Here is a 12,010-nt window from a genome sequence, read left to right as displayed (position 1 = left end):
CATTTTTTAAAAAGGAAATTAATAGCAAAACTTTAAGAAGCCTTGCAAAATAGAAAGCACTCCATAAAACAAGATGTCTCTATAATGCATACATTTTGGCTGATTGTCTATTACATAAGAGCCAGATCATTTAATGTGTGTCTAATTAAATGTATGATTATAGCTCTGTAATTAATCATCTGTGTTTAGTGTTCAGACTCACATTGAGGAGCATTTCCTGAACTCTGAATGCCGAGTTTTGTTCCAGATCGGTCCACGCAGAAACAACTTTTGCCAAGGCACTGTCTTGCTACGTAAGCACCATCAGTCTCACATTTAGGAATGAAGACCTCAGATCCTGCAGAACTACTGGCTTTGACTGCAATCGCCATCTTGCGTTCTCTCTCACACTGGGATAAGCATCTCGGTCTGGACCCAGATGTGCGAGAACCTGTTATCTCCAAACCACGAGAGTCCACACACCAACACTCTGAGCCCTGACATTGGACTTCCTGGTATAGTCCATTCTCAGTGCACCGGGGTATGTATGAAGTCGAGGTTGAAGTCACAGACTTACAAACATCTGACTTCTGGAAAATTGCACGAAACAGCTGACCCAGCTGGGTGCTTTCTTCTGCCTTCAGCTGTTTGATGGCTTCTCGAAGGGTAGTGAGAAACTGCTCATTCTCAAGAACCACTGAAACAAGCTTAATTGTATCCCGGTTGTTTTTCAGGTTCACAGAGCGACCAAATGCATCAGAAATCTCCTGGTCTATATTAGGATTGGCAGAGTCATCTGCAAAGGTTTTGGCCAGCTGCATCAAGTCGTTTGTGGCCTGCTTCAGACCAACTTGACTAAAAATTTGACTGAAACTCAATGTACCACTGCTTCCAACAGTGCCAGTGAAGTTGAAATTGCCAGCGTTCTTAAGGAATTTTCCTCCAAAGAGATTCTCCTGGAGTCTCTTGGCATTCGGGGCAAGGGCAAGAGCTTTTAGGGCAAGAGCCCCAGAGGGAAACATCCCTTGAAGGAGCTCAGCCAGGATGTCTCTGACATTTGAACGCTCCAACTCTGGCAATGACTGCACAAGACCAGAGTTGGCCAAAAGCTCCTGGAATTCAGGACTGCAAGTACCAAGAAAAGAGAGGGTATCTTTGGAAACGGAGAACACGTTGCTCCTGCTGAAGTCTCCAGCTGGGCCATTAAAAAGGCTGGAGAGAGCTTGTCTCCTCTCAGACAGGCAGTCTTTTACTCCAGTGCCTAAACAAACAAGAAGCACAACATTTGTCAGTGCACAAACTCCATTCTGCTTAAAAGTTTCACTCACCAAGGGACCGATAAATCAAAAACTCAAAGATTATTATTTGATTAATTTGCTTCTACTGCTAGATTGGATCAATTAGAGTAGTTCAGAATGTGTTCACAGATGTATTTTAATGTACTATTTGACTACCTGAACATTACTTATTAATGTTATTGATTGATCAAATCAAGATGAACTGTTACCAGAGATGCTGAATAGACATCATGGCACATAATTATGGAAAATTCTGTGAAATACAAACTTACTACATTTTGGTGCTCCATACTGGCGTGTGCCAAAGATCTCTTTGCCATCAGCATCCACACACCAGCACTGACCACCAGACTGACACTGGGTTGGCACATACACCCCATTATCAAAACAGGAGGGTACAAAGGAATTACCAGCCTGAGTAGCTGCAGCCCGTTCACTCTCACATGGGGTGGGACCTTTTGAAAACATATAGAGTTGGGTACCCGTACCGTTATACAGACATATCATGGGCTAGACATACTAAGAGGAACATTTTATTCCTGCACTGCCGTTGTAGTATTATCATTTCTCATATTCTATTCTGTTAATGAAATAAATGTTTATTAGTCCCCACAAAAAAATAATCTACATTTATTTGAATCGCAGGATTTGGATTTGTGCAATAGAAGAAGAAAAAAATACTACTATATATACTACTACTACTACTACTACTACTACTACTACTACATATATATATATATATATATATATATATATATATATATATATATATATATATATATATATATATATATATATATATATATATATATATATATATATATATATATATATATATATATATATATATATAAGCATTTTTGCTTCTCAGATGAAATGCTCTGAGAAGCAATGCTCTGATGAAATATATATATATATATATATATATATATATATATATATATATATATATATATATATATATATATTTATTTTCAACAAAATGTTGCATACATCTAAATTTCCCGCTCACGGCCAGCTGGACAGCAAGGTATCGGCGCTGAAGGATTCGATACATGTTTGACTTTGCAAATGTACTTCCAACAGTCTGGTCTGAAAACACCGTGTCGTACACCTCATCCAAAAGCAGCTCCACACCTAGACAAACCCAAAACAATTCATCTTTATAATACAGCACACAAAATGTCCCAACTTGATTAGGCCAAACTATTTCTTGAAAGACACAAAATCATAGCACCACTTGACATTCAGCTGATGCTTCAACAGAATTTGATTCAGTTCACTCATTTCAAGGACAGTTGCCCTGGGTCAAACAGAGTTCAGTGTTTTGTGAGGGCAAAATGTTGGCCTAGTTATTCAACCTGAAATGCAACTGAAGAGGTGTGTATCACCTGTGCTTGGCATCTCTCGTCCACGACTATCTGCACAGAAACAATAACTAGATAGATCTGGGTAGGTCTTTCTGAAAACAGTAAATGTCTGGAACGCTTCTGGGTCTCTGTTAATGAAAAGAAACCTCAGTTAAATAGTCTATAGAAGCAGATGCATTTTAAACTGTTAAAGAAGACTAACAGTTTAACTAAGAAAACTGGAAAATTAGGAAATGGGAAAACAGGAAAACAGTTATAAATGCTCTTCTATCTGACACAATACTGCTGTCTAGTGGTAAAACATGTAAGGCTTGGGCTGGTTTCCCAGATCTAGTCCTTCACTAAAAGAGTGTTAAGAAGGAAATCTGTATTCAATTCAATTAAAAATTAATATGAGAAAATTAAGTTTGGGGTCAGTAAAATTTGTATTTATTTTAAAGAAAAAAAATCACTTATTCAGCAAGGATGCAATAAATTGATAAAAACATGATAATAAAGTCATTTATAATGTAACAAAAGATTTATACTATAAATCATATAAATGCTCTTTGAACTTTGCATTCAGCAAAGAATCCTAAAAATGCATCAATATTTCCACAAAAATAGTAAGAAGCACAGCTACTTTCAACATTGATAATAAGAAATATTTCTTGAGCAGCAAATCATCATATTAAAATGATTTCTGAAGGCTCATGAGATACTGAAGTAATGATCACAGGGATAAATAAAATTGATTTCATTCTTAATTTTGGTCATATAAATTTAGTTTTGGTGAACTTATGACATTTCTTTCAAATTATATATATATATATATATAGAGAGAGAGAGAGAGAGAGAGAGAGAGAGAGAGAGAGAGAGAGAGAGAGAGAGAGAGAGAGAGAGAGAGAGAGAGAGAGAGAGAGAGAGAGAGAGAGAGAGAGAGAGAGAGAGAGAGAGAGAGAGAGAGAGAGAGAGAGAGAAAGAGAGAGAGAGAGAAAGAGAGAAAGAGAGAGAGAGAGAGAGAGAGAGAGAGAGAGAGAAAGAGAGAAAGAGAGAAAGAGAGAGAGAGATGATTTATATTTATAATATTATAATATATATATATATATATATATATATATATATATATATATATATATATATATATATATATATATATATATATATAATTATTTTATTATTATTACTTTTGAACATTAATCTAAGGTTTGAAGAAAAAGCATGTCTCACCTGTTGAAGGTGTGTAACAGATCAAAGATCATCCTGTCAGTGGTGTTGACAAATTTGCACTGCACAGGTAAGAAGCTCCCATCTTCTGAACACTGAGGGGGAGATGGATCTCCAATACCATGAAGGAGTCGCCGCTGTCTCACCTCACAAGCACCAGGACCTAGTGTCAAGGTTTTAGATGCATGTTACATCTGAGTGCATCCCAAAGAGTATTCATTTAAGCATCATCCAGCAATTTAACCCCCCGGTTCACAGACAAGGCTTAAGCTAGTCCCAAACTGAAATGCATGTTTGAGCCGTTTTAACTTAAAGAAACTTGCACTGACGTATCTTAAAATATGTCAGCGCTACTGTATTTTGTCTCAAAAAGACACATTTATAAAAGCTACTTATATGTCCTAATTGAACTAGGTTCTAATCCTTGTTTAGGCTAAACCCTGTCTGTGGAACCAGGAGTAAGAGTCAGGATTAAAATAGCTATGAAACAACCTTTAAGCAGATCTAATTCTTCTAATTCTTTTTTTTTTCATTCAGGGACTCAAAACTGTTCAACTAATGCATCCAGGGAATCAAATGAATATGATACTGAATAAGTGAACTCACACTTTAAGAGTTTCCCATTCTGCCTGGTTCCGTAGATCTCCATGCCTTCTTGGTCCACACACCAACACTGGCCACGGGACGCATCACACTGCACCTGCTCGTACTCACCTGAGTCCAAACACACTGGCGCCAGGGTTGCGTCTCCAGTCTGAAGAGCCTGTTGTCTCTGGAGCTGGCATGAGGTCAAACCTTTGGTAAGGACAGAGTGTGGTCAATTCCATTCAATTAAAATGATTCCATGGACACATATAAGTTATGATCACACTAAAACTTTATATAAACATTATCTTGAATATGTTAACAGCATATCTCTTGACTGTTGACTCTTAAATTTACCATTAAGTGGTTGGTCAAGAATTGGGTTTGGGTTCCCAGAGACCCAAAGCAGTTACACTACCATTAAAATGTTTTTTTTTTTTTTTATTGCAAAAAGTCTTATATGCTGACCAAAGCTGCATTTATTTGATCAAAACTAGTAAAGTCAAAACAGTAATATTGTGAAAATATTACAACAGTTAGAAAAATAACTATATTAATATATTTTAAATGTAATTTATTCCTATGATGGCAAAGCTGAATTTTCAGAATCATTTATCCAGTCTTCAGTGGCACTTTATCCTTCAGAAGTCACTCTAATATAAAGATTTTCTGCTCAAGAAACATTTCTTTTTTACATAAATATTAAAAAGATTTTAGCTGCATAATTTTATTTTTTTTTAAATCTGGGAATGGGGATTAAGTTTTTAAAAGCCTTTACTTTTGATCATTTTACAGCATACTTGATTCTTTTGAACGGCAGAGTAAACTTAAATAAAACATTTTTTATAGAAAATAAAAATGTAAGAAATTGACATTTATATTTTGGGATTTCAAGAATCCCAAAAGCATGTAAAGCATTAAAAAAAGAACATGTATAAAGAAGGGCTTACAATGAACAGTGGATCCATTTTGTCGACTCCCAGGTATCTCAAGTCCCTCTGCATTCATGCACCAACATTCCCCACCTCCATGATTACACTGAACATGCCTACAAAAATGGATTTTCAGACTTTCACAAACAACATGGGGATACCATGGTACATTTGTGTGATGTTATATTCAGCATCGGTCAAGTTAACGCACCTGAAGCGGCCATCCTCAGAGCACTGTGGGATGTGCTCATGTTCCTGTGCTGCACTGACAGACCTGAGCTGCTCACAGTGACTCAGACTCTCGGTCTCCAGCTGGTACTCTGGGGGTAAAAAAACAGGTGGATGAATTTTCGAATTCATACAAGCTTAAATAATCTCCCAGATACAGTAAAAACACAGGTGATGTTATGAATAGACCAGACGCTCACCTGAAATTTTCCCGCATGTCAGAGAGAAGGTGCTAAGCAGTGTGACAGTTAGACAAAAGAGTGCCATCTCCTTAGTGTTCTGCATCTTCTCTAGGATGCAAGAACTCGCCTAGTGAATGCTATGAAACTGCAGCATCTTTTTATACCATAGTCAGGATGTGCACTGTCATACCTGTTCAGCATTCTGTTGATGTACGAATTTGTCTATCAAAACACTAACCTCTCCAGACTGGGTAAAGTACTTGGTGGTGAATAAGAACATCCTGGACATTGTAAAGTGAGCAGCCAAGCTTTAACTTTTGAGAGTGCTTCTTTGAGGAGAAACAGCAACATCAGTCTTCTGAAAACCACTTCTAACAAAGTTAAAAAGAGCTGTGCATTGTTACTACTCTTATGTCATTGCCCTTATACTACAACAAAAAAAGACAATACTTAGTAGAAGCAAAAGACATATAAATCTTAATTTTTACCAATTCTGTAAAGGCAATTAAAATTCACACATATATACAGATGATACATAAGGGAGAGTAAACTTATCTTAAATGAAGATAGACAAAAAAAAATTTGAGAATATTTTTTTAATGAAGTTGTACATACAGATAATTACATCAGGTCTTTAAATAAACTCTTTAAATGTACAGCTGGTATTTTCATCAAAAGAAACTTCAAGTTTTAAATCTAAATTCTAAAACACTCTTTGTACAGATTAATAGAAATTGAGATTAAACAGGCATTTTCAAGTATCATCCTTTTATGCCTTAGTTTTTTGTTGTTTTTCTTTACAGTTATAAAAACTGTATATACATTTTTCAAAAACAAAATGAACTAAATGGATTTAATTATATGCATTTACATCCATCTCAGGATTAGCTTACTTCGCAGTAGATACTCTCAAAGTATCAACATGATAAACAGACCGTAGTAAGAAGAGTCAGCCATATCTTTGAACGTCCACATATAGATTTGCTAGTTTTCTTGTGAATCGTTACAGCATCCATTAAGACTGCAGAGAAACATTCTTAAGTATTCGACGAGTTTTGTAAGAAAACTATCTAGGTGTGCTCAAATGAATTTGTTGGCATTGTGAACCTTTAGTGCCAGTGTATCAGACCGCTAAACCCAATCCTGGCCTAAAATGCAATATTCATTTCAAAAAAGTGTAAATTCTGAAGTGCGCGTGTCTAAGCAACCAGATTGCGGTGGTCTGTTTTCTTGGCACTTTAAAGTAACTTTAAGTGGCGAAAACCTTTATGATTTTTACATCAAACGCAAATTAACTCTTTAACAGTCTGCTATCTGTGACCCATTTGAGTCAAGTTAATTTTTCCTTAAGAAAACTCACCTCACAGAGTGGAAACAGAGTTGAAATTTACTTTTAGGGTCTAACTGATGCAAAAAAAAAAGGCTAAAACTTGTGTGGTGTTTTGACCTCTTCAATCTTATTAAAAAAGATAAAGTTCCCTTCTGATAACATGTGAAAGAATTAATCTGCTAAACTGATCTTTTCCTATTTTGGAGAACAAAATCTTCTTGAAGCAGATATGCGGTTCAGACTCAGCATGAATACACACTGACATGTTCACACATCTAGTGTAAATTTTCCTTATTTCACACTTGATGGCCAACGTTTTCCTTCACAGAGTGTGCATCTACTGAACAGTGTTGAATACACCTTCTCAAGCAGTAGAGTGTGTGAAGAAACACGGGACGGTGATAGAAGCTCAGAACACACACTATAATGCGTGCATCACACAGAGCAGAGGGCGCTCATCTGCTGCACTTTTCCCAGGTCCGTCAGAAGCTGTTTGATGCGGCACTTGAGCTGTGGGAGTCTGGCCAGGGGATCGGGGGGCTCCAGTTCACCCGTGAAGTCCAACCAACTCTCCAGCACTTCAAACAGACAGGGAAAAAGAGAATGAAACTTAACAAAACATCAACCTGAAAAAAAAAAAGTCTTCTACAGAGGGATTTTATTCCAACTAACAGAAAACACTGCCTAAAACGCAAAGATCAAAGTCCTGATATTACTTACTCAAACATCTGTCCGGCTTGATCAACCATTTAGGGATGATACAGTAAAACCGACGACATTATTAACCGTGTTTAAAATTGCTTAAATCCTTGGAAGCTGAAGACTGCGGTTATAGTAAGGGGTGTTACATTTCCGACACACGCTTGAGGTTATTGGCCAATCCCAACACACTGGGTCAGCTGGATAGTCAGAACACTCAACCAGATTTTTCTCCAAACAGACGTGCCAGCACAGCAAATACTGTACCAGGGACAGCAAGCTCACTGTTCAGAATGCTCGAAATATTGGAAGAAATATATAAATACTGAATTGGGATTGGGGATTTATTTGCATGCGCCTCTAAAGGTAACAGTGTCTTCAGTGTCACTTTTCCTATTAATGGGATACTTCACCGCTTTTTCATTTTAAACTGTTATTCCCTTAACTAAGACGAGTTGATACATACCTCTCTGGTCTCAGTGGCCCTCATTTATCAATCTTGCGTAGAAACGGGCGTATATGTTGGCGTAAGATTATGCTAACACTCCTCTCACCACCTGATTTATGAAGTTGTGCGCACCTCTTCAATCCAGGTGTACGCAATACCTGCCCTTGATAAATGCCGCGGCTGAAAACGATTGTCATTAGAATAACACGCCCCTATATATTCAAGTCTCCGCCTCCCCCACGCCCTTATTTTACGCCATGGACACACGGAAGACGGCAAAGAAGCGAAACCTCTCCGACGTGGAGATCGGGCGCGTCTCAATCACCTCACTAGTCCACTAGTCAGGGCACTGATTAGGACATAAGTCAATGGGCTGACTCGCTGATCAGTGTCCTGAATACTGGACTAGTGAGATGATTGAGACGCGCCCATCGAGACCATAGTTAATAGTGTGTTAATAGTGTGGAGGTCGAGAAGCGCACTCCAGGAGTTTAAATAGCTGTTTGGATGATAAAATGCATTATTTTACAGCACATGTTTTGAAACAATTAGCATTTAATTTCGTATCACGGCACATGTATTGGGGTGTACGATAGGATGATGATGATGTGATATGGAGTAGCCTACCATTCATTCAAATTAATAATTGCATGACAATTTGTAAGATTCTTTTTATTATTATTATTATTATTATTATGAATTTTATTAATGACACTTATTGTTATTTAGAAGAAGAATGCCGTTATTATTTATTTTATTATTATTTAAAAGAAGAAGAATGTAATTTGTATTATTTTGTCAGTCTGAATTATTCAGTCCCCGTCCGTGCGCAGCTGCCGCACAGGCTCGCAACTGGAGGAATACATGCCTCAAATTCTTTGGTATAATTACTATGTTGTTATTGTTGTTTTTTTACAGTGGATCATAATATGGCATATCTTTGTCTGAGCTTTTTGTGGTGTTAGGAATAGTTTTTCACTGCGAAATTTGGTGTACGCACTTTTGATAAATGAGGGCCAGTGCGTGCACTTAATCTCTCTGACGTGCAGTGACATTCTGATAGCATTTAGCTTAGCCCACTAAGCCCAGTTCATTTAATCTGGTACCAAATAGAGATCAAGTTAGAAGTGACCAAACACCACTTATTGACAGAAATGAGAGAGGGAGGGGGAGATGTGAGGGAGGATTTTTCAGACGTGACTTTTTACTGCGCCGAGTCGAAGTACTCTCAGAAGTGCTATTCCGTCATACATTATAGTTCCATTTTACAGGGATGCAAACACATGTATGGTCAAAAAAGAGAGAGAGGCACGGTTCAGTATTTGCTATGTTCAGGGAAAAGGGAATAATAAAAGTCAAACAAAACTTAAATCCAAGCAGCATCACAAATAAATACTATTAAGCAAAGATAATAATAAAATAAACAACGCTTTTCAGGTAGACCCTAGGTCTAAAAAGTTTAGGTAGAGAAATTGAATAAATAATCAAATCTAAAATAACTGCATATTTAACTGTTTAAATTAAAGATTAATCCTTATTAAACTTCCAAAAGCTATTCAATCAAGAGCAGTGAGTGATGTCCTTATCTTTTGTTTGACATTAAACAGACATCAGTAACAGCTACTGCCCCTTTAAGACCTAATGCAGGGCTATGCCTTGTCTTTCTAGACTGTATAAAGTTCACTTAAGGCATATACAGACCATGTCTGCTTGGATACTCATCAAGATGGATATGTTGACATACTTTTTGTGTGAGTTTGTCCGTTCAAACAAGACTTGAAAGATAACTCAATATTTGCGCACTGAGACGTGTGCGTGCTCTCGGATGATGCACAGAGACAGATCTTCTCGCGCGCGCTCATTCGTGTCTTCTGGCGAATATACCCGGGTGATGACGGTGAAATAACTGCTCATAGGGCAGCACTCCGTTTTGCCCACGTTTTTCTTTTATTATTGCTGTTGTTTTAGTGTATCAATGAGGAGCCAGCACGGCTATCCATCGACAGAAACATACATAAAGCATTATTTTCAAGTTACAACCCAGATGTGAAATGAACTGCAGTGCAAGTGCATGCCGGCACCTTTTACACGGCAGCCCTGCTCACATCAGGCGGCACCCCGGTCTATAATGTATCTGTCCAACAGTTTACTGATCATTTGTTTTGAATTCCAGATATTGTGCATGTGATGCTAAGGAGTCCTTGTGTTGTCACCCGATAGCGAGCACAACATTCGTTCAGAAACAGCTATAAACTCAAATTCACAGCCCTTATTTATAGATCAATTATTATAATGGGAATATGATCTTGGAGAGTTTTATCTGCTGACTGTCGTAACCGAATGCGACGTGCAGTTTTAATTCTGAACGGAGATGATGATTGACAGCTGCGGCGGAGGAATAGGAGTTTCCGTCAACTTTAATTTAACGATGGAAATAATATTAATATAATATCCTTGTCCTGCACATTCAGCTATGGAATGGCTTTAGATGACTTTGTCCCAGCAAATCATAATATAAGAGTGATTGCTGCACAATCATGTGATGATATATTTCTGATTATCACAACAGGCTGAATCTGAGAAATTGTGTGCCTGTCTGAGTTTTGTCGACAGACGAAGGCGGCTGTCTTGTAATTCTCTATGCAGGAAAAACCCTGTATAACATTATAAACCAACAATACCCTAACCTCCGGTGATCTCACCAGTACTTTGCCAGTAAGACGGGAAGGCGGCAAGGCGCAGCGCTGAACTCTGGTCTCAGGGAGAACTGTTGCAGTGGCAGATACCACAGACATTAAAAGATTTGCAGCCAGAAGAAACACTATCAGTTCACCCGCGCTCAGTGTTCTGATTAACTTAGCTCATATTAACTGTTTGGTGGAGGTAATCCAGAATTACTGTTGGTGAAACTATAATCAGACCCATTGTTTATAGTTGCAACACAAAACACCCATTGGTGCAACACTGCAATAGAATAATGAATTCTACAAATAGCATTATATCACCCCTTTAAACAGGCTGGCTTTCTGAGATGACGAAATTTTAATTCATTAGTTTAGTGGTTAGTCCTCAAGATTGGTAACCAAAAGGTTAATAAATCTTCACAAAGGTGCCATCACTATTGTGATCATGAGCACAAAACGTTAAAGGTCCATTGTGTAATATTTAGGAGGATCTATTGACAGAAATCAATAAGCTAAATAAGCTCATGGTTGTAATCTACAGCATCCCCAAAGAAACAAATTCATCCAACCCTGGTAGTCACGGGATGACAAATATTGTTTTGACTATGGCACTACCCATATTTCTCCCCCTTACCATCAAGCTCTTTCTCGATGAGGTCCATGCGGCCAGACAGCTGGTTCTGAATGTCCTCTATGTGAGTAAGCAGGTTCATCTGCCATTGCAGGCAGTTCCTGGCCTGTTCCATGGAGCCCAGGCCGCTGTCATTCACACAGCCAGACAGAGCAATTGCACTGCTCACCTACACAAAACATAAGCACAGCATTGATTTCAAACTCCTTTCACACACTGACCTTGAATGAGATCTGAGTTTTTAAATGTCCTTTGGTTACCTCTTCTTCCTTTATGTTAAACTGAGCGGCTGTTTGTATCCCCGGTTCATCCCTTGCATGTTCGGGGCCTGTACCGGGAGGTTTCTGGTAGCTGTGCTCGCTGGTAATATAGGTTTCAGGGTTTGAGTTCTGGTTGAGGTGCTCTTTGAAATGTAGGCAGTCCGGAACCCCACCCATA

General features: G+C 38.0%; 2 protein-coding genes across 5 annotated transcripts in view; both read right to left on the bottom strand.

Moving 5' to 3' along the window:
* Positions 1-5,883, bottom strand: part of tg (thyroglobulin) — a 43,169-nt gene extending 37,286 nt beyond the window's left edge. Inside the window, exons 1-9 of the mRNA XM_067449452.1 lie at positions 5,799-5,883; positions 5,582-5,690; positions 5,389-5,486; positions 4,460-4,648; positions 3,857-4,016; positions 2,669-2,775; positions 2,271-2,414; positions 1,550-1,732; positions 203-1,240 (exon numbers count right to left, since the gene is read on the bottom strand). Coding sequence (XP_067305553.1) covers positions 203-1,240; positions 1,550-1,732; positions 2,271-2,414; positions 2,669-2,775; positions 3,857-4,016; positions 4,460-4,648; positions 5,389-5,486; positions 5,582-5,690; positions 5,799-5,883 — 2,113 coding nt within the window. The remainder of the gene's footprint in view (positions 1-202; positions 1,241-1,549; positions 1,733-2,270; positions 2,415-2,668; positions 2,776-3,856; positions 4,017-4,459; positions 4,649-5,388; positions 5,487-5,581; positions 5,691-5,798) is intronic.
* Positions 5,884-6,358: 475 nt separating this feature from the next.
* The window catches only part of phf20l1 (PHD finger protein 20 like 1), a 21,780-nt gene continuing 16,128 nt past the window's right edge, over positions 6,359-12,010 (bottom strand). For all 4 annotated transcript variants that reach the window (XM_067448449.1, XM_067448450.1, XM_067448452.1 and 1 more), the window contains 3 exons: positions 11,833-12,010; positions 11,576-11,741; positions 6,359-7,688 (listed from right to left, as the gene is read on the bottom strand). The exon at positions 11,833-12,010 is cut by the window's right edge and continues 66 nt beyond it. In XM_067448449.1, coding sequence (XP_067304550.1) covers positions 7,546-7,688; positions 11,576-11,741; positions 11,833-12,010 — 487 coding nt within the window. In that variant the 3' untranslated portion in view covers positions 6,359-7,545. The remainder of the gene's footprint in view (positions 7,689-11,575; positions 11,742-11,832) is intronic.

This window comes from Pseudorasbora parva, chromosome 7, assembly GCF_024679245.1.
Source record: "Pseudorasbora parva isolate DD20220531a chromosome 7, ASM2467924v1, whole genome shotgun sequence".
Lineage (NCBI taxonomy): Eukaryota > Metazoa > Chordata > Actinopteri > Cypriniformes > Gobionidae > Pseudorasbora > Pseudorasbora parva.
Note: the sequence above shows the minus strand (reverse complement) of the source record. Positions and strands in the feature narration are given on the sequence as shown.